The sequence below is a fragment of the Mirounga leonina genome, unplaced genomic scaffold, assembly GCF_011800145.1.
Source record: "Mirounga leonina isolate KUSES-001 unplaced genomic scaffold, KU_Mleo_1.0 Mir_200, whole genome shotgun sequence".
Classification (NCBI taxonomy): Eukaryota; Metazoa; Chordata; class Mammalia; order Carnivora; family Phocidae; genus Mirounga; species Mirounga leonina.
In genome coordinates, this window is record NW_023270503.1 from 28,885,623 (window position 1) to 28,907,722 (window position 22,100).

The window sequence follows — 22,100 nt, forward strand, 5'->3', positions numbered from 1 at the left end:
CGGGGCGGGTCTAGGAGCTGGGCCGGGGCGGGTCTAGGAGCTGGGCCAAGGAGTTGGGCCACCGGGGATGCCAGACTGAGAGTAGGCCTAGGGGGCGCCCGGCGGGGGGTGGGGGTGGGTAATTAGGTTGAGGGCGGAGCTAAGGCGCCGTGAGTGGGCGGAGACAAAACGGAGAGCGGAACTCACTAAAGCCGTTTTTCACGTAAACCTGGCTCATGGTGTTAGCCCGACAGGGCGAGTACTCTGCGCGGTGGCCGTTCTGGAGCTGAGCCACGAAGCAGCCGCCTACGGGCGTCTTCTCAGCCTCTTCGGTCTTTTCTAGGGCGTTCCAGTGCTGCCAGGGGGCGCAGGCCTGGAGCAGGGCCACAGGAGAGTGGGGAACCGGCGGGACTCGGCGTTGCCCCCCTCCACGTGTCCCTGCCCACGACTGCTCTCTGTGCCCCGTTCCGCGGCGCCCACCACAATGTTGTCGTTCCAGCTGACGACCGACGCCCCCAGTCCTTGCCGGGCCTTGAAGGTTTGGAAGGTGTGGGAGCCTACGTGTCGGGTCTCATCATCTGGAGGGCACAAGAAGGGTGGGGCGCTGAAGCCCAGCCGTCCACGATCCCTGTAGCCCCCCCCCCCCCTTTTCCCTCCTTGCGCTGGACTCACTGAGGTGGAAGGGCAGCAAGGTGCACTGGCTGCCCTCGGCCCTCCAGGGGCACAGGAACACGCCGCCTGTCTCCTCCTGGCTGGGGCCCAGGGTTCGCGGGGCGCCCGCCACGATGGCCACTCTGCGTAGGAAAGCTGGGTGAGCGCGGTGCGGATCCCGAGGTACCACATGGCCCGGCGCCTGCGCTGAGAGCACTACCCAGAAGAGCTGTGTGCCTTGGAGGGCACTGGATCATCTTCCCTCAATGAGACATCACAGACCATGGAGGCCAGCTTTCTCATTTTATGGGCAATGAAACTGTCTCCCAGTGGGGAAGCCACGTGCCTAAAGTAGTCTAGCAAGTTAAGGGTAAAGTTGGTACTATAACCATTTGGTTTCATTTAAATATGAGGAGTTTGTCATCCTTGCTGAGAAAGACCTCCTAAGCTCTGCACACCATCCACACTCCATATCCTTCACCCTTGTGCCCCACACCAAAAGTCAGGGGTTGACATGCTCCCTAGAACTTAAGATTGTTACCAGATACCTTCCTGAGAGCTAGTTTTAATGGTGAAGAATTAGGGAAGCTACTGAGCACCTCTAAAGTGAGGGTACTGATTTCACTGAGGACCTTAGTAGATCTAGGTTCAAATCATAGTTCTACCATATATAAATTGGGGACAATACCAACCAATGTCAGAAGTAAATGAAATCAATGTATGAGAGACATTTTTGCACAGTGCCAACCAAGTAACATATAACAAGTACTCAAGAAAATGCTGTAATTTTCTTTTTTTTTTAGCTCACAGGATGTTTAAGTAATGCCTATGAGGCCAATATCTGTAGAAAGAAAGGGAAAGGGGCGCCTGGGTGGCTCAGTCAGTTAAGTGTCTGCCTTCAGCTCAGGTCATGTCCTGGGATCGAGCCCCACGTCTCCTTGCTCAGCAGGGAGCCGGCTTCTCCCTCTGCCGCACCCCCTGCTTGTGCACTCTCTCCCTCCCTCTCTCTGACAAATAAATAAAATCTTAAAAAAAAAGGGGGGGGGCGCCTGGGTAGCTCAGTCATTAAGCGTCTGCCTTTGGCTTAGGTCGTGATCCCAGGGTCCTGGGATCGAGTCCCGCATCGGTCTCCCTGCTCAGCGGGGAGCCCGCTTCTCCCTCTCCCACTCCCCCTGCTTGTGTTCCCTCTCTCGCTGTGTCTCTCTCTGTCAAATAAACAAATAAAATACTAAAAAAAAAAAAAAAAAAAGGGAAAGGAGCAGGAGTGGGCAGAGAAAGGAGTGTGGTGCAGATTCAGGCCCAGTGACAGCCATGGGCCAACAGCCTGGGAGCTCTGGAGCTAGAAGGACCCTTCAGAGCCGTCCCAAGTTGAGGTGAGAACATCACACCCTCACACCTCTCTCCTCCTTCCACACTCCTCATTGATCAGTCGCTGGTTGTAGGCCACCTTGGAAAGGGGACTTTGGGGGAGGTGATTCTTCAGCAGAGAAATCCCCCAAGAGGCAGATACTTGAGGGCTGCCTGCCATCCCCAGGGGTGGGCATCACAGCGCTACCACAGTAAGTCCCTAGTGCAGGGTAGTTACTATAAAGAGAAGGAACCAGGACTCTCATCTTGGAAGTCTGATTTCGCAGCTGACTAATCCCAGCCATTAATGCTCTATTGTTTCTTTTCAAATATCTGTAATTTTGATGGGGATGAGAGGCATGGAGTAGAAAAGCAAGGTGGGAGTGGGTAGACAGTTTTGCAAGTCAATTTCAGACATGTGCTCCTCTCTGTATTTGGAGGAGACCAAGGTGGAGTGGGTCATACAACTGATCCTTGAGGGAAAAAATAAGGCATCAACTTTTATCTTCCCTTTGTTCTTGCTGTAGTTTTGGTGTCCACCTTCCCATTTGTGCCCCTCCCTGACACCCTTACCTGAGCTAGTTCTGCCAGTATTCCTCAAAAGAACTCGTTCTGAATAGAGCCTAAAAGTCTCTTTGCTCAACCTCTATAGCAAATGGGGAGCTTGAGGTTCACAGAAGTGGTGATGGTGGGGAATCCTCTCTCCCAACACCCAAACTTCACCCCAGGCTCACCTCCCATGGTTGTCCTTGTAGAAGTCCAGTGAAAACCCAAAGTGGCTGCCATTGGGGCCTGTGTACAAGGTGAGTTGCACTGGGTCCAGGTTCAAGGCCCAGGCTGGAGGGACGGCACCAGGTCCCAAGAGCAGCTGCACCCACTCCAGAAGCCAGAGGGCATGAAATGGACACACAGCTCTGGCCATCTTCCTTCTCCCACAACCTCCTAGGCAGGAATGGGTGAGCTCCTTCCTCTTCCTTTCAGTCTCCACCACAGGAAGGCTTTTCTTATCAAACTGGAACCAACTTGCTGAGCAGCAGGCAGAGGAAAGAGCCATATGGTTTCTTGGATTGCCAGAAAGGGGGTGAGGCCACCCCGGGGGTGGATGCTAATGACTGAAAGCCATGACTCCTCCCTTTCCCTGAGAGTAGTTTATCACCAAGTCCTGTTGGTTCTGCCTCTCAACTATGTCTCCTGAATCTTCACATTTCCACTCCCACCATGCTAGTCTAAGTCACCGTTCCTTTCTGCTTGGGGTAGCATAACCATGAACTGGTCCGTACACCTCCACTCTAGCCGTTTTACAGCTCTTCGTCCCCACCTCACAGCTGCCTGCATTGCTGTGGCCCACTGTGACTTGGTCAGAGGTGGAGGAAGGAGGAAGGAAGCTGCTGTCCCCCTGATAAGACTTGAGGCTGCTATATCCTTTTGGATAAGGCACTTACCCACTTCCTCCTTCCAGGGTCTTGGTCAGCCATATTGGTGTAGCAAGCTGCTTCACTCTCCCTCCATCTCAGGCCAAGTCTTAGTGTGGTCACAGCAATGCAGCTGGTGCTGGTGAAGGGGTGGTGAAGGGGAAAGGAAGTGGGGATACAGTGGAGTCCAGGGTATTCTGGTTCACAGGCTCTGGGACTATATACCAGGAGTTCAGTTGAAGGCAGACCCTCACGCTTTCTTGGGTGACAGAGCTCTTGTCCAATCAAGACTTGATTCTAGTGGGGTCATTGCCTAGGGGAAGCCTCCCTCGATTCCTCAGGCTGGCACTCTGGAGTTGACACATGTGGGCACAGCAGTGATCACACTGTTTAGTCATGGTCCATTCATGGACATGATTGTGTCCATGACTCCCTTGAGAGCAAGTCTCCTTTCTGTGGCCCCAGGGCCTAGCCAAAAGCCCAACACCTAGTAGGCATTGCTGACAGACGGACTGAATGGGAGCATGCACTGAGGATGGAAGATGCAAACATGGAGTCACAGTGGAATGAGAATAGTTTTGAGCAGAAAGGCAAGGTAATTTTCTCTGGATGACAAGAAGAGGAATGCCAAGTCTTACTGGCACTGCAGGTCTTCCCCAAAAAAGCAGGTTCTCAGGAAGGAAATTCAAGAGATCTGCTCAGGGTAAAGGAAGACCGCCACATCCTCCTTTTACTCTATATTTTCTAACCAAACTTAACCACCATCTTATCCTGCCCAGCTATCCTTTTTTTTTTTTTTTTTTAAGATTTTAAAAATTTATTTGACAGAGAGAGGGAACACAAGCAGGGGGAGTGGGAGAGGGAGAAACAGGCTTCTGTTGAGCAGGGAGCCCGATGTGGGGCTTGATCCCAGGACCCTGGGATCATGACCTGAGTGGAAGGCAGAGGCTTAACGACTGAGCCACCCAGACGCCCCTCCTTTTTTTTTTTTTAAGATTTTGAGACAGCAAGAGCCAGCAGAGGCAAAGGGAGAAGCAGGCTTCCGTTTAGCAGGGAGCCCAACACGGGGCTCGATCCCAGGACCCCGGGATCATGACCTGAGCCGAAGGCGGCCACCTAACCGACTGGGCTACCCAGGCACCTCCTGCCCAGCTATCCTGTGCCATCCCGGAGTCCGTTCAGCTCCTCCGTTCCCCTAATTCACCATCTCAGCACACAGCTCAAAATCCTATCCCTTACTAGATTAGTAACTGGATGTGGTAGGGAGGTGTCAAAGTAATTCAAAGCTTTGTTGCCTGGCTGGCTGGTAGGACAGTGGTACCATCAGCTAAAATTGGAATTAGAAGGATCAGATTTGGGAAGTGAGAGAAGTTTGGTATTCGAGAGTTTGGTTTCTCACGGGTGTTCCTTTGGAGCCAGAGCTGGGTTGATCTCCCTTCTGAGAGAGTAGAAAGAGGAGTGTTGATACATTGGTCCCACTTTCCCATCCCATCAACCTTGAGTCCTAGAATTCCTCAGTGAATCCAAAGTTTTGTTAAAGCTTCATTAAGTCGCTAATCATTGAATTTCTGGAGCACCTGGGTGGCTCAGTCGGTTAAGCGTCTGCCTTCAGCTCAGGTCACGATCCCAGGGTCCTGGGATCAAGCCCTGAGAGTTGGACTCCCTGCTCAGCAGGAAGCCTGCTTCTCCCTCTCCCTCTGCCACTCCCCCTGCTTGTACTTGCTCTCTCCCTCCTTGTCAAATAAAATCTTAAAAAAAAAAAAGAATTAAAAAAAATAATTACTGAATTTCTATGTGGCACTGAGCTAGGTGGAGGATATATAAAAATCCTTTATCATCTTTGATGCTTCCTTGCTAAATCCTTGTTTAGTCCTGTTAGTATTTTTTTTGTTCATATTTAAATACAGTCAAAATGTTTACTATGTGTTCAACTCTATGGAAAACACTCTAAAGGACTTAAAAAAAAAAAAAGGAAATGTAAGAATCAGTTCTCGTCCTCTCTGAGCTTACAGTTTTACTGAGGAGTAAATATAAAATGAATCACACCCAGATTCTGAAAAGCCAGTAAGCTTACATGGGATAGGGAATTAGATCCTGGTGAGCCCAGCCAGGAAAATGCTACAATAATTCAGACATGAGCTGATAAAGGGGAGGTGAAGGTATTTCTGGCAAATAATGGAAATGGTTGACAAGGCCCGATTTAGTCATCAAGGGTGTAGGAGAGGGAGCATGTCCATGTTGCCAGCACAGGTGGCTGAAGCAGGTAGCTGAAAGAACCCTTACTGGAATCAAAGCACCTGCACATGCCCCCCTAACAGCACTCTCTATAGGCCAGTCTGCCTCTTTCACTGCACCCTGCCTGCTCAGAAAGTCACTTTCATTTCCTAACATGCCTTCTTTCTGGGCAGGGATTTTGCTATTTTAGGAAAATAGGCAGATCTCAGCATCCAACCCAAGGTTCAAATTGAACAGCTTCTCTTTCGTCAAGGGGAGCTGTATGAGAGAACAGGAAAGAAAGAGACATTGTACTACTCCTTCCTGAAAGGCTGAGGGAGAGAGGAAACCTTATCACTGTAAATCTATGGTTAGCTTTTGATGCTAAACTTTCTCTGCTTTTTGTGATTTTTTTTTTTTTTTGAAACAGAAGAGTAGATAGAGGCTTTTATCTGCTCTAACAATTAGAGCACATTTCCTTTTACCAGGTAGCTCCCACACACTGCAGTGTAGTATTAAAAGGTTAAGGAGAATAACTGAAGACTGGTCGGGTATACAAAACTCCATCTGGAAGGCAAAGGCCAGGCAGATGACTTGTAATCCCATCACCCTGAAGTTCATCCCAAATCCTAAAAGTCAAAGCCAGAAATTCCAAACCCATTTAGTGAGCACCTACGTGCCATACATTCTACCACACAGATTATATATATATCTAAACTGAGGAAAAAAGGAGACACAGAAGAAAATTCTTGTGGGAGAGTGGAAAGGAGGTGCACATTCCAAGACATCTACCTAAGACTGAAAGAAAATTAACCACGATTATTTCCTTCTACAGCACAATTTCCCCCCTCTACTTGGGCAGCCTGTCTTGAGAAGCTCAGTTCCAAACATCATAAGCAACTCGTGCACAAGAATCTATCCCCTGATCACTTCACAAAATGTTATTTATAGCCCGTAACTCCATCCCTTCCCAGCTTGAACGGATGGGGCAACAATCACAACAGACTGCCAAGTTTCCACAAATCATTGGTTTATTAGAAAGTTCCTTTCCCTAATTTTACAGCATATATATCTCTATCATATGTGATAAAGTTAAATACAATCTGTAATGCTTGTAAGTAAGGATAGGTTATTTTGTTTTTCCTTTTTTTTTTTTTTTTAAGTTTTAAAATCACTATTCTGAAAGTTAAAGAAAACTGCCCCCAGGAAGGTAGAGAGGCAGCCAGAGTATGGCTCAATCTACAAGCTAATAGGAAGCAGCACAAAAATGTTAATACTGTATTATTTAAATATTTACATGGGCTGAAAGCAAAGAAAAATGAGTCCCTTCACTTCAAACAGATGATTTCATTTTTCCAGTGCTAGCTATCAAAAGTGATGCTTCTGAATCAGATGAGGAGCACTGAACAGGCAGGAGGCTCAGTCAAGAGCCTTGTTAGCCCAGCACTTGCTTCTCATAAACTCAAACCCCCTTTTCTTTTGGGAATCTAAGAAGAAAGGCAGAATATAGAGCCTTGGCCCAAGTAAGTAGGGTTTGTTTCTTCCTGTCCAGTGACCACCCAAACAATTCTAGCCACAGGAATAGGTAGGGAAATGCTAACTACACCAAAGATGAGACCTGCAATATAAATGGGTCAGTATGTTAATTTGGTCTGAGAGCCCAGGTGAAAGGCAAGAGGAGGAAGAGGAACTGAGGTGGTACTTCCTCTGGTAGGTGTCATGGGAGAAAAGGGAAAAAAAAAAAAGTCTTCACTGCTTAAACTAGGCTGGGCAGAAAGCATGGAAACTGTGAAGCAAAAGAATCTGCAGTATCTGTAAGTGTGCTCACCTCCCCACATGAGAAGGAAGACACTGTCCCAACTCTATCATCCTCAAGTCTACTTCTACTTCAGTTTCTAGCCATCCCAAAAGGCACATTAAAAAAAAAAAAATTGTCAGAGGGGGCTAAGTACTAGGAAGGCAAATGGACTGCCTGGAACAAGGCACCCAGGAAACCCCCTGGAAAACCACTCTGAATCTCACTGCTTCCAGAGAATAAAGCTCTCGAATCTCTCCTTCCTCCTCTGTGGGCCCTCCTGTTTCTCTGTATAACAGATGATGGGAAATGTCGTAACTGAGGATCCCTCTGACACCCCCAGCTTACTGCTGCCCATTAGTTCAAAAATCCCAGTGCTGGGGGCACCACTTACTGCAAATGAACTAAACATTTTGTCCCAGCAAAAAATGTTAAACAATGTTCCTTTTTTTTGTTTTAACATTTTTATAGTTCATAACTTCAAAAAATACATGAGCTTGATAAAATATACATGCTTAGTCATTTTTGCATCTAGCAGAAAACAGATACTTTATTTTTTGTTTTCATTTTATAACCTTTAAAGTTTCTTAATTCAACTAGGGCAAACATATTTACACAAAGCCACCAGAACAAGGATCACTTAAAGAGCTGGATGTAAAAAATATTATTGCAGTATACTACAAATATGGAACCTTTTTTTATATGAGCTACAAAAAGCAGCATTTACGTTTATAGAGTTCAGTGCAATTTTTTACATTTAAAAAAAATCCTATAAATTAAGAAGGAAACATCAACATGACAGAAGAAAATACACCCTTCAGACACATGAGCTCCTCTCTGGGGAAGCACACGGGCGACTTTATGTTCCGCATAGCTTCTATTCATGATAGGATCTTCTTTTCTGGGATATGCAGATATCTCTTCTGGGATGAGGGACATGAGGACAACAGGGCCAAGTGTGTGGCTCTGTGTGGGAAGTGGATTGAATACAGCCTGAGTAGCATCTGGATCCAGGTCAGACTCCCTTTCCACCTCACCCAGGATAGCAAGAAGGTCACCAAGGGATGGTCAAAGACACTGAGAAGGCAGGACCAGATGGACAAACCGCCGGCCAGAGAGGAAGAAAATGTTTTACAATTTACAGAAGGGAAGAGCAGAGGATAAAAAGTAGAGAGAGGGAGGAGAGGAGTATCCAAACTCGAGAGTTTGGAGATGTTGCTGCAGAGGGGTGAGGAGCACTTACTGGTGTTCCCTAGCTTGGAAACACAGGAGAGGAAGGGACAAACAGAAAGGGGGAAGGGGGAAAAAAAAATCCCTGATAGTAAAACCCAAAGCAAACCTCAAATCTAAAACCACCCCTGCAAGCCAAAACTTGATTCTTTGGCTCTCAGACACTGCCCATCCCAGCTTGTACTTGCTGGTATTAATGGCTCAACACCCCTGAGGGAAGATATACAGGTCACCTTCCCTGGCCCTTCTTGGGCTCCCATCCCCCAAATCATGTGCCATGGCTAGGCGGGTGCTGCAGGTCCTGACCTGAGAAGATGGGGTGAAGTAGTGGGTGGAGGTGGAGGGCAGTGGCAGCTGCTGCAGCAGGCCGTGGAGCAAGCAGGGTAGGGTAGAGGGCAGCATGTGGGACAGGATGGAAGGTGAAGGGCCCAGGATGAATGGCTGAGGCAGGAATGATATGGATGGGATGGCTAGCGAGAAAGGTGGCAGGGTGGCCAGGGATGATTGAATGAGTGAGGTGGGACAAGGAAATGGGGGTTAGGTGGGGCTGGGGAATATGATGTACTTGGGCGAGTGGCTGGGGATGAGGATGGGGGTGAATTCCAATGGCAGCGGCAGCTGCTGCCGCATGATGTTGCAGGATGGCGTGCTGAACAGTTGTGATCGAGGTGGCAGAGGCCGTGGCTGGCTGCTGAATGTGGATGGGCTGCAGGGCTGGAGCGGCTGGGGCCAGGGCGGCCGAGGCTGGAAAGGCCTTTACTTGCTTGGCCAGAAGCTGCTGCTGGATGTGTTGCTGTGCGGCCTGCTGGAGCTTGCTGTACTTCTCCATCTCCTCGGGGGTGAAGGTGATGGGCTGGCTCTCCAGGGGGGCCAGGGAAGCATCCTCAGCCCCATCAGCCGACTCAATGCTAGGATCCCCACTGGGAGGTGCGTAACTGGGGAAGTGCTCAAGGTCTGGCGCTATAGGCAGCAAGCTGGATTCCACAGGGCCTGGCTGACTGCCACTATCCAAGGACTCTAGGGTGTCCCCGTCGCTGGGGTCAGGGAGGTAGTTATGGGAGACGGCGGGGTCCCCAGGATAGCAGTCAGAGTGCACTGGGGTGCCTAGTGGAGCCACAGGGTGATCAGCAGTAGCTTCTTCAGACTTTGGCTCTTCTGGGGGTGGGTCTGATAAGGGGCCAGCTGTTTCCTCGGAAGGGAACTGATGTCCAAATGGGGCATCACTACTCCCCGGAGGCCCTTCTTCTGTCTCTGACTGTTCTTGCTCTTCCCCCCTTTCTAAGCCAGACTCTTCACATTTCTTGGTGTTGGGCTTTCGGGTAGCTGGGAGCTTCCCTATCAGTGGAAGGACAGGCTTATTGCCAAGAGATGGGGGGAGCTTGGGCCCAAAGTAACCTTGTGGGGGGTCCTTGAGCTTGAGCCCGGCTTTATTAGGGGTGGCCAGCACCTCCTCACTCACACTGGCTTTCCTCTCCACTTTCCTTGACTGGATCTTCTCCAGTAGCAGCTTGGCAGTGACGGAGTTCTTGTCTTCCGGGCTGCAGTCACCTTCTGACCCCCGTCCTGCGCCAACACTGCTGTTCTGGGAGGGTGGGCCCGTCCCTTTACCATCGTCTCCTCTGCCGTCCTCCTTCTTGCCAGGACCTTCTCCCCGGCCTGCTCGGAAATAGTGGGGAGACTGGGAGCGGTAGATTTTCGAGCGGATGAAGTCTCGACGGCCGGAACGCCTCTCCTCGGGGCTCTCGTGACCCCATGAGCCCTTCCTGGAACCCGATCTCTGGGAAGGGCTCCTGGTGCTGCGGCTGCGGTCTCGGCTGTAGCTTCGGCTCCGCTGCCAGCTGTGGGCCGTGGTGCTGCGGCTTCTGCGCTGGCTCCGGCTGCGGCTGCAACTGCTGCTGCGGCTGCGGCCCCGCGAGCGCGAGCGCCCCCTGCTGTGACTCCGAGAGCGGCTTCGGGACGGGCTGCAGCTGAGGCTGTAGTCGTCGTCCGAGGACGAGTATTTGTGCCGTTTGGACCGGTGCTTGGCGCCGGCGTAGTCGGAGTCATCAGAGTCATGGGAGCGCTTGGAGTGCCTGCGAGACCGGTCACTGTAGTCACTGTAGCTGTCATCGGAGTAGCTGCGCTGTCGGCTGTAGCAGCTCCGGTCTGAAGAAGCGTCCGAGCTACTTGAGTAAGAGCGCCGGGAGGAACGGTGTGAGGAATGGCGCCGGCCCGAGCGGGAGCGGCTCCGGGAATGCTCGCTGCCCGAGTCTTCCTCCTCTTCCTCCTCCTCGCTGTACTGGGACGGAGACTTCTGGCGCAGCCGGTGCGACGAAGCATCATCACTGTCCTCCTCTCCGCTGCTGGGGCGACTCCGATGGCTGGCCCGGCTGCTCCGTTTGGCGCTAGCTCTTCGCTGGCAGGATGAAGTTAGAGGCTCACCTCTGTGTTTCCTGCCACCATGATCCTGGGAGTCGCCCCCGCCCCCTCCTTCATCCTTCTTGCCACTGCCCCCTTCTTCAGCCGGGAGGGGCCTCCGCTGGGAAGCATCTTGAGCTCGCCGCCGCCGTCTGGGTGGTGCAGGGCTACCACTCCCAGGGGGTTCTGGTTTGGGTCCCCGTTCAGAATCTGCTGGAGCTGATGACTTATTCTTCTTTCGTTTTCGTTTCTTGCGCTTCTTAGACTTCTCCCCAGACTCTGTCTTAGAGCTTTTCTCCTCTGGATCAGCCTTGTGTTTCCTTTTGTGTTTGCTTGATTTTTTGTGCTTCTTTTTCTTTTTGTGTCGGTGGGACTTCCCAGATCGTTCTTTCTTGCTGGGAAGGCTCCTCCCTGTGTCCTCTGTCTCTGACCCGTGGCCGCCCCCAGGTTCCGGCTTGTTCAGACTGCTACAGGCCGACCCTGAAGCAGGTGCGTCCATTCTGCCTCCTGAGGAATGTTCTACATTCTCTCCCCCCTCCTTGCTTTTATTTGGCTCACCAGCATCAAGGCCTTGGAGATGGTCCTTTGAGGAGCCTCCTGTATCCTTTGGTTTTTCTGTCCCTTTAGCTCTGGCATCTTTGTTCCTTGAAAGTTTGAAGTCAAAGTATAAAGGGTTACAACTGTATGAAATGGAGGGTTCTGCCTTGGTAAAAATTAAGAGTTCTGATGGCCACTGGAGGGCAGTGCTTTCATCTTTGCTCAAAACCGGAAAGAAGGGACCAGTAGGATGTTTGGGTCCCTCCTGGCTTTCTTTCCCTGCTGGGGTGATCTGAGAGGTTTCTTTAGAAGGGTTAGACTCACACATTTGGTTCTCTGTAACCTTCTGACCTGGACTCTCTACATTCTGCTCACTTACATCCCCTCCTGAGGCCTTCTTTGTCTCAGCCTTGCTTCCAGGCTCTGAGGGCTCTGTGACACTGGTTTCCGTCTGTTGCTCGCAGACTTCATCAATGGTCTTCTCTGCTCCTTGGCTTGCTGCCACCTTGATACAGCCTTTAGGCTTGGGAGAACTGCTTTTTTTGCTCTCTAGGGCGTTCTTTGGGTGTACACTAGTATCACCTTCCATTTGTTCACTGGCTCTCATAAAGAGTAGGAAGGGGAAATTTGGTTTTACTTTGCAGTGTGCTGGGGGAATGTAGTGGTAATACTCTGGTTCTGCAGCTCCAGCTCCTTCTTCTCGCTTCATTCTTTTTAACTTGGATAATGTTGAGGCAAGGGACCCTCCATCCTGAGGGTCTTCGTCTTCTTTTTTACCATCAAGATTACTGTTACCGTCAGAGTCTCCCATCTTCTGCAGGCCTTGGTCAGAACCCTTCTCATCAGCTTTTGTTCCATCTTCAGAGGTCCCTTCCTCTGCATGGTCCTTGAAAACTGATGCTATTGATTCGAGTTTGACAGGAGCCTTCTTGGCAAAGGAAAATGACACTCCCAATTTTTGCAGTGGAGTCCCTAGATTATTCTTAATGCCAAAGCTGATGCCTTGGGAGGCTAAGCCAGGGGCCTGTGCCAGTCCAGGGGTACTAGTCATCTGTACTGCACTGAAAGGGCCTCCTTTATCTGTGGGGAACTCAGACCCCGGGCCGCAGGAGGCAGCAGTGCTTGTGCCACCGCTTGCAGCTGCTTCATCCTTATCATCATCTCCGCCTTCTTCATCTACAGCCACCGTGGTTGGTCTGAACATGGGACCACTTCCAGGTGCACTACACAATGGTTCAGGAAAATGGAAAACAAAAAAAGTTTAGGGGTACATTTCATACTTCTTGTCGAACACTTCTCTCTCATGTTCCATCATTCACTGTAGGTGGCCTCAAAGACACTAAGTGGTGGTCGTTTCCTAGCCCTGTGCTAAAAAGAGAACTTGCTCTGTGAGTTTAGGCAAAGTCTCATTTTGTTCATCTACTAATTAGCCGTATTCCCAGCACCAGCCAGTTACTACCATTTCTTCCTAAGCGTCTAAAATTTAAAAAGTGAAGCTATATCACACAGTTCAAATACTCTTTTGTCACCACCTAGTAAACGTGCCCCATACTGTGTTTTTTTTTTAAGTTTATTTATTTAGGTAATCTCTATACCCAACGTAGGGCTTGAACTCACAACCATGAGGATCAAGCATCGCGTGCTATTCCAACTGAGCCAGCCAGGCATCCCTGTTCTTCTTTCTTACTGAAAACATCCTACCCATCAGAATGCCATCAAACATATGGTTGAACATCTATTCACAAAGGTCGTATTTCACTCAGCTAAAAAAAAAAAAAACCAACCCTCTAATTTCCTCCATATTTTCAAATTTTATTTTTTAAAATGTGGATATTTTCGGGGCACCTGGATGGCTCAGTCGTTAAGCGTCTGTCTTCGGCTCAGGTCATGATCCCAGGGTCCCGGGATCGAGCCCCACATCGGGCTCCCTGCTCAGCAGAGAGCCTGCTTCTCCCTCTCCCACTCCCTCTGCTTGTGTTCCCTCTCTCACTCTCTCTGTCAAACAAATAAATAGTCTTTAAAAAAAAAAATGTGGATTATTTTCTGAGTTTAGCATAGTCAGAAACCTCCACCATGCTACTCCATGGTACTCTGTGGTTAGTATGTCTGTTTCAGAAACTAAGAGTCTGTGCCTATTTCTTGGGCACCACATCAAAGCATTTGCTTTGGTTTTGTGGTAATTTCTGGGCCTTCTGTATAATGATCATGATGCTATCAAAAGCTTTCCCAGCTCTGAAAACAGGAGCACGGAGGAGCCTCAAAGCCAGTGTTTTAAACTCATTTCATGTCTGAAATTTTTTCAGTGTGTGGACTATCCACTTGAGGTATTTTTCAAGCCAAATTCAAGAAGTGAGGAGAATTAGATATCTGTTTGGATGAAGCCTTTTTATCTGATCCTTAGCTACTAGCTGTCCTAAACTCAGAGACTAAATATATTTGGATAATGTGGTTATCCCTTGCTATCTAGACTCTTGCTAATGGAAGATAGGAACCCAAAAGATTTAGATAGCAAGAGACACATACACTGTGTCACAAAACCTACCCCACGGCAAAAAGACCCTCAAATTGAAGAAAAACAGATCTTATTTTGTTCTTTTGCTTAGTCTTTGCCATGTCAATTGCTTTAATAACACTTACTATGGGGTCATGCATGAATTCTGGGACCATGAAATACCTGATAATGGGTCAAAAACCTCTTCTTCTCCCAAGAGATTACTTGGTCATCTTTTAACTGCTTACTTATAAAACTGAGAACTACAAGTCACCTCTGAAGAAAAACATGTATTAAAATATGTCCCAAATTAGAAAGTGACCTGGTACATACTTTTAGAATAGGTACCCTTGCAAAATGCCCAAGAGGAATGTGTTATGATACAAAAAGCTGCCAAAGAAGGAATCAGAACCAGTTTGCAGGCAGCTTAACTCAACATTAGAGCTCACTGGTTAATTCTGTTTCAAAACTCATACTATGTGTTCTCTCCCTTCCTTCTTCCTCCAAAATGCTAGAGAAGTAAATAAGTAAAAAAAAGGATCCTGAAACAAAAATGAACTTGGTAAGTCCAGGAACTTGGAAACTGTGGCCCCAACTTGGCTGTGAACTTTTGAAAGCCACAGTCATAGTTTCTCTTTCCACTATAACCAGTTCCTTCCTTTGGTCCTGGCCAGCCATTAAAAACAAACATGGGGGCCTAAGTCTTTCTGATCGAGGCACATACCTCATGAATCCTCAGATGCTCAAAGACTGGGTCCCCAAAGTCTAGTTGCTTAGAAATTCAGCCCTAGGTGGGGTAAATTCCACCTAAGGCTAAATACCAGCCCCCAAATTGATAATCATCAAGAATCATGAAGGAAGATTAAAAAGAACACTCAAGAACGCAGGAAACTGCAGAGTAATAAATGGATAGAATTCCCTAGGTTTCAGTGATTAGTATGGACTGTATAGTACTTAAAAGGAAGTTACAACACTTGAGTCTCTGCCCCAGTACTGTTTAGTTATAAAATAGAATACTGTAATATATGTGCTTTTCTATAAAACAGGTTGGAGAATGGAAACAATATTTATATAATTTATTGATTTACTGAGCATCTTCTATGGCACTCTTTTATAAGGCACTTTTTTTTAAAGATTTTACTTATTTATTTGACAGAGAGAGACACAGCGAGAGAGGGAACATAAGCAGGGGGAGTGGGAGAGGGAGAAGCCGGCTTCCCGCTGAGCAGGGAGCCCGATGCGGGGCTCAATCCCAGGACCCTGGGATCATGATCTGAGCCAAAGGCAGACACTTAACGATTGAGCCACCCAGGCGCCCCTAAGGCACTTCTGATGTAAAGATAATCACTCCTCAAAACAACTGCAAGAAGTAAATTGTTATTATCATCTCCCATCTTACAGATAAGGACACTGAGGCATAGAACTTAGATAGCTAAAATCACACAGATAGGATATGAACTCAGAAGTATATATTCATAAAATCAGTATATTATACTGCAATAATAGATAGGCTTTCAGTTTGAAAGATTTACTAATAAGGATTATAATTCTTAAATTTAAGGATTAAAACTATCTATAGAACCCTCTGAGAGAAAATATCCTCACCATTCAGCTTGTTTCCTTTGCTCTGCCAATTCATGGAGCCGCCGAAGGGCTTTTTCCTGTTTCTTCTCATCTTTGCGGGATCTTGAAGACACATTTCGAGCAAACTCTCTCTGTTTAAGATCTTTCAATCTCTGGGGTAACAAAAAAAAAAGGGAATAGAGGGTGGGTGATTTGAAATAACTTGGGGTTCCTGAAAACAAGGCCTTTAGAGTATTTACTTCAATCAATGGTTACACTGCTAGCATAGAACACACTGTTATATTCTTACAGTAACTGAAAACACAATGGCTGATTACTTTGGATAAAACACTTGGAGTACCTGCATTTCTAATTAGGACAGCATACCATTTGCTTTATGGGGCAAAATTAAATGATTTCAGAAGCAACAAGCAAATCTTAGAACACTAGGAGGAAAGAAAAGGGACTATTTAATCACCTGCTCCTCCAGGATGTAAAACTAGACAAACAGAACATGAGATAAACTGTAATAACACAAGCCAAAGAGAACAGAAAGGGGTTAGGCTAGTACAAAAAATTACCCAGGTGTAAGATCTTAAAAAGCAATGTACAGCTTACATGGGAGGTTATTTGAATCAAAATAACAAATAGAAAACTTTTATTTCACCATAAAAAGGTGCTATGATTTCTTTTCAGCATGAACAGTTTTCCTGTGACTATCAAACAAACCGTCTTCCAATGCTCGCATGTTCAGAGCTCACCAGTCTGACCACTTGCAGCTGGTCAGTCTGCTGAAATGAGAGAGTAATATGTATAGCTCTTTCATTCCTTCATGGCCCTCAGAGGAACATCCAGGGGATGAGGAGGGAGAATAGAGGTAAGTTAAAGAATTTATTACTTAAAATCCTGATAAAAGAATGGGTTTTCATTCTCAGAAACTACTATATAATTTTCCTTAACACAAAGTAAAACAACAACCAAAAAAGAACAGTGCTATGACACACTGGTGACAAAGTCCAGACATATCTGCAATGAAGACAGAACTAAAATTATTTCCAACACACTAGATAATATGGAAAACAAACCAAAACAAAACACATACGTTAGCCTACGCTTTTATAATAGCATTAGGAAAAGGAATTTGGCCCAATATAAAGTGGACATTGCTTTGTGGAAAGGCATGATGTTCAACAGACAGAGGAATTTTCTTATCTAATATTTATGAAATGTGTTTTGAATACTTTTGAATTGGGAGGGGGAAAAGGGTGAAAAGACACACACAAAAAAGATATACAGCTAAAGACACTAGTAGAAAAACTCACTCTTGTGATCTGGGCTCCCAAATTAGAAGGATTTGCTTTCAATACATCAGCTGAAAATGTCACATCACAAAGAAAAAAAAAGTAAAAATAAAACAAGAGTGGAAGAGAAAAAAAAAATAAAGCAAGCATTACTACACAGGCTCTCTTAGTGAATCTGCAAACTATTATACTGAACAATCAGGGACAAAGCCATCAACTCTGAAAGGGTCGGGGAGAAGGGAAGCCCCTGTACAACACATATATGTGTACATACACATAGACTGACACAGTAATAATCTCTCCTAGATAAATAGACCTATCTGCATTCAGGAAGGACAGTTAATAGAACTTTAGGAAAGACCACTGCTACCTAAAAACAGTCTATCTTATTTTCATTTACCTTTATTTTAGGAATGTTCAAGTAACCAACAGCCGGCAAAATATTTTACTAAAGCCGACTATCCACAATTTTGGACTTTTTAAAAACCACTTCAAGATGGTGAATCAACTATTTTGAATAAATATGAATTCCAATTTCCTCCTTTCAAGGAGAATGAGGCAGAAAGAGCCTGTCAGGACTATTATATGATTTATTTCAGGCTACAAACCTAGATTTTTTCTACGCCAAACATTTACCAAGTTTTCTGGCCAAAATTTAAATAGAACGTGTTTTTCTCATATCTGCCATCTTCTCTCTAGCCACCCCATAGGCCTGCAAAATCTCCCTGAGCCTCATTTCGTTCCTTCTTACAAATATTTCATTACTTTTAGGAGTTATTTCGCAAACTAAATTAGGACACTGTTTTATTATTATTATTATTATTAATTATTTTTTTTTGGAGGGCAGCAAAGCAAGGTTTATTGAACAACAGAAAAGTCATAGTACAAAGCTCTTGAGGAGGGAGAGGACCCGAAAGGGTTACCCTTAAAGGACACTGTTTAAAAGAATGAGCATTTTATCAAAGCCTGGAGTTTCCAGGCTAAGTCAGACACAGGTTCAACTTTCCAATCATTCAGCAACCACTTGGTGCAACTCTGAAGTTGAAGGGATAAAACTATGTCCACATCATCCTGAAGATGCCCTATCTCAAATTCCTACCACAACATAACTGGAGATAGGGAGGGAAGAAAATGGGATGATATCAGTAAAACAAATCCGAGTTGCAGCCCCATTCTAGGCAAAGCTATACACCTATATGGGGTGTAGCAAACATTCTTAAATCACCTTTACAAACTTTATTTATTATTATTATTATTTTCAAAGATTTTATTTATTTATTCGACAGATAGAGAGCACAAGTAGGCAGAGTGGCAGGCAGAAGGAGAGGGAGAAGCAGGCTCTCCACTGAGCAGGGAGCTGGACCTGGGGCTCGATCCCAGGACCCCAGGATCATGACCTGAGCCGAAGGCAGCTGCTTAACCGACTGAGCCACCCAGGCGCCCCTGTTATTATTTTTTAAAAGATTGTATTTTTAAGTAATCTAAACACCCAACGTGGGATTCAAACTCACAACCCCGAGATCGAGTCACATGCTCTACCAGCCAGGCGCCCCACCTTTACACACTTTAAAGTCTGGGGTCTCAATGTAAAACTGGGAACCCCAGAATTCTAACCCAAACCTTAGAGATAGGGCCTGGCAACTCTCCCAAACTCAGAATGTATGTTTGAGGTCTTTCTCTCAGATGAGGGCATTTAGATAATAAAAATGGATTCCTAATTCCAAGTCTTTCCTTTCTACCCAAGGTCAAACTAAATTCCCCTCACAAAGTCTCTACTCATACCTCATAAATTTTTCTTCTTTCTGAACTGTCTTATCTTAGTACTTTGTCAAGCACTCATCTAGCAACCACCATACTTTGCACTGACTATACTTATTCCTGCCCTTCAGAAAGGCAGTCTGTGCGTAGTTTCAGAGTCAGAAAGACTTGTGTTCAAATTCATTAATCACCAGCCAAGTGATTTCATCTCTCTAAGCTCCAGTTCCCGCATTAGAAAAATAGAGCCATTCTGGCAATAGATTTATGAGTGTAAGTGTCAAAATAAATATAAAGCACTTTGTATGTCAAAACTGTTCAATATTGTCTTTCCCTTTTAATTTGGGGCACAGACTATAGCTGATCTCTTTAAATTTTATTTTTATTTATTTTTAAAGTAATCTCTACATCCTATGTGGGGCTCGAACTCATAACCCCGAGATCAAGAGTCCCATGCTCTACCAACAGAGCTGAGCCCCCACTTTTTTTTTTTAAAGATTTTATTTGTTTTTTGGCAGGGAGACACCGAGAGAGGGAACACAAGCAGGCTGAGTGGGAGAAGCCCCAGAGCCCCCACTTTTTTTAATTAAAAAAATTTTTTTTTAAGATTTTATTTATTCATTTGAGACAGAGAGAGAGAGAGAGAGAGAGCATGAGTAGGGAGAGAGGCAGAGGGAGAGGGAGAAGCAGCTCCTTGCTGAGCCAGGAGCCTGATGTGGGGCTCGATCCCAGGACCCTGGGATCATGACCTGAACCGAAGGCAGACGCTTAACCATCTGAGCCACAAGGCGCCCCTAAATTAAAAAAATTTTTTTAAAGATTTTATTTATTTGACAGAGACACAGCAAGAGAGGGAACACAAGCAGGGGGAGTGGGAGAGGGAGAAGCAGGCCTCCCGCAGAGCAGGGAGCCCGATGCAGGGCTCGATCCCAGGACCCTGGGATCATGACCTGAGCCGAAGGCAGACGCTTAATGACTGAGCCACCCAGGCGCCCCTAAATTTAAATTTTTTAAGTAATCTCTACACTCAACATGAGGCTCAGCTGACGTTTGTAATCAACCCTAACGTGCATGGAACAGTAGTAAGTCTACAGAAAGTGGTTAATGCCTGGTGAATAATTTGGCTTAAACACCGGATCCTTGATTTTCCCCCAAATAACTTTTTTTACCATTTGTAGAAAATTTGATATGAAATATTTTCTTTCTTTTTTTTTTAGAGAGGGAGAGAGAATCTTAAGTAGGCACCACATCCATTGCAGAGCCTGAGGCAGGGTTTGATCTCAAAACCCTGATTTCATGACCTGAGCTGAAATCAAGAGTCGAATGCTTAACCAACTGAATCACCCAGGCACCCCTGATATGAAATATTTTCATAACTCTACTAGGGACATTGTCAACTTAATATAATATACATGGTCTTCGTAGCTATTAATCTCATCCAGTAAAGAAGTCTCATTCTTCTTTTTTAAAAAAAATATTTTATTTATTTGAGATAGAGCAAACGAAAGAGCGAGCACGAGCAGGGGAAGCGGCAGGCACAGGGAGAAGCAGGCTCTCCACTGAGCGGAGCCCGACACAGGGCTTGATCCCAGCACTCCAGGATCATGACCTGAGCTGAAGTCTGCCTAAATGACTGAGCCACTCAGGCGCCCCAAGAAGTCTCATTCTTCTTTTTTTTTTTTTAAGATTTTTATTTATTTGACAGAGAGAGATAGCGAGAGCAGGAACACAAGCAGGGGGAGTGGGAGAAGGAGAAGGAGGCTTCCCGCCGAGCAGGGAGCCTGATGTAGGGCTCAATCTCAGGACCCTGGGATCATGACCTGAGCCGAAGGCAGACGCCTAACAACTGAGCCACCCAGGCACCCCAAGAAGTCTCATTCTTTAGAGAATCAAACAGCCTAAAATGTTAATTAAGCCCCTTACTTCTGGACAAAATTAGGCCAGGGGCGCCTAGCTGGTTCAGTCGGTAGAACATGCCCCTCTTGATCTTGCGGTCATGAGTTCGAGCCCCATGATGGGTGTAGAGATTACTTTATTACTATTTTATTAGAAAGAGAAAGAGAGAGGGGGAGAGGGAGAGAGAATCTTAAGCAGGCTAGTACACTGTGCGTGGAGCCTGACATGGGGCTCAATTTCACAACCCTGAGATCAAGACCTGAGCCAAAATCAAGAGTAAGACTGCTTAGCTGAGTCACCCAGGCACCCCTAGAGATTACGTTAAAAAAAAAAAAAAATAAATAAATAATTAGGCCAAATAGAAAAAAAAAAAAGATATGAATCAGAAAGTTCTCAATTCCTATATAAAAAGTAATTTTTGTAAAGGTAAAAGTCCCTAATTCAGAATCAGGTTTTCCAAAGTTGGCTATTTTATTCCAAAAGCCTGGCTCATTTGCAACTGAATGTTCATATGAAATTCTGTGTCCTATACTTTTACTTTCCTCTTAAATTCTAAAGAGGAACACAACTTCAGATAACTTCTTCAAGGTGAGAACAGAGAAGAGAGAATACCTGCCTGTCAGAGAGAGGGCTTATGTAAGGAGACCAAATATTATCGATGTGTCATTAACCCAGAAAGTTTTGAAAGGCTGAGCAAATTTCATTTCATACATAAAAATTCAAGTTAGAATCCAAACTGGGACACAGACTGATCTGAGTGGATATAATTAATCATTTAAGGTAAACTCCAAAGCAACTATGACCTTATCTCCAAAAATTATAAAGTATGCTTTCTGAAGTATTGTTAATAACTTTGCTTCTTCACTGACCTATTAATGCTTATTAATAAATATTTAAACCATGTAACACATTTTTAGCCGGACAATATTTCATTCAAGGAAAAGGGAGACTGAACACCATTCAAAATGAAAGGGTTTGAAGATTCTGGTCTGAAAAACCAATAGCATGTTCCCAAGAAAGTATACATTTATAGCACAAAACAAAATGGCCATTTCTCACTGATTCTCAATCACATGGCAGCTGGGGTTTCCATTAAATTTCCCAAAAGACCAATACAGGGGGAGACAGACCTTAACAAAAATCCAGCACTTGAAATACCCAACTACGTAACTATGGCTCTTTGGACTAAAGACCACTTCAATGTAAATGACACTCCAGTTCTTAAAACACAGCCTACATAGCACTGTGTGGGCAGCAAAATGTCTACTCCAGGCACAAACTCCTGCTCCATGTCCAACTCTGAAAAAATTAAACCAGAGAAATGAGAATCTGGTAAATCTTAACAGGTTTTTAATGTGGGTGATAAATCTGCCCACATTATCAACAATGTGGAGTATGAATAGCATGGAATGGCACTGTGTTTGACCTGGGAATGAATGAGACAAAGATACATCTGCACATAATTTTCCCTAACAACAAAATATGGGTCTGGATTAATAAAATATTTTTTGCATCTTTTGTTGTTATTCTTT

At 45.8% G+C, this 22,100-nt stretch overlaps 2 protein-coding genes across 8 annotated transcripts in view; both read right to left on the reverse strand.

Annotated features, from left to right (window-relative positions):
- ITGA2B (integrin subunit alpha 2b) overlaps window positions 1–3,305 on the reverse strand; it is a 15,564-nt gene extending 12,259 nt beyond the window's left edge. For both annotated transcript variants that reach the window (XR_004683238.1, XM_035027290.1), the window contains exons 1-4: window positions 2,712–3,305; window positions 652–773; window positions 460–557; window positions 187–352 (exon numbers count right to left, since the gene is read on the reverse strand). Coding sequence is in view for 1 of the 2 variants with exons in the window: in XM_035027290.1 (XP_034883181.1) it covers window positions 187–352; window positions 460–557; window positions 652–773; window positions 2,712–3,031 (706 nt within the window). In the remaining variant the exon portion in view is untranslated. The remainder of the gene's footprint in view (window positions 1–186; window positions 353–459; window positions 558–651; window positions 774–2,711) is intronic.
- Window positions 3,306–6,612: 3,307 nt separating this feature from the next.
- The window catches only part of GPATCH8 (G-patch domain containing 8), a 118,786-nt gene continuing 103,298 nt past the window's right edge, over window positions 6,613–22,100 (reverse strand). For all 6 annotated transcript variants that reach the window (XM_035027284.1, XM_035027288.1, XM_035027287.1 and 3 more), the window contains 2 exons: window positions 15,659–15,789; window positions 6,613–12,785 (listed from right to left, as the gene is read on the reverse strand). In XM_035027284.1, coding sequence (XP_034883175.1) covers window positions 8,897–12,785; window positions 15,659–15,789 — 4,020 coding nt within the window. In that variant the 3' untranslated portion in view covers window positions 6,613–8,896. The remainder of the gene's footprint in view (window positions 12,786–15,658; window positions 15,790–22,100) is intronic.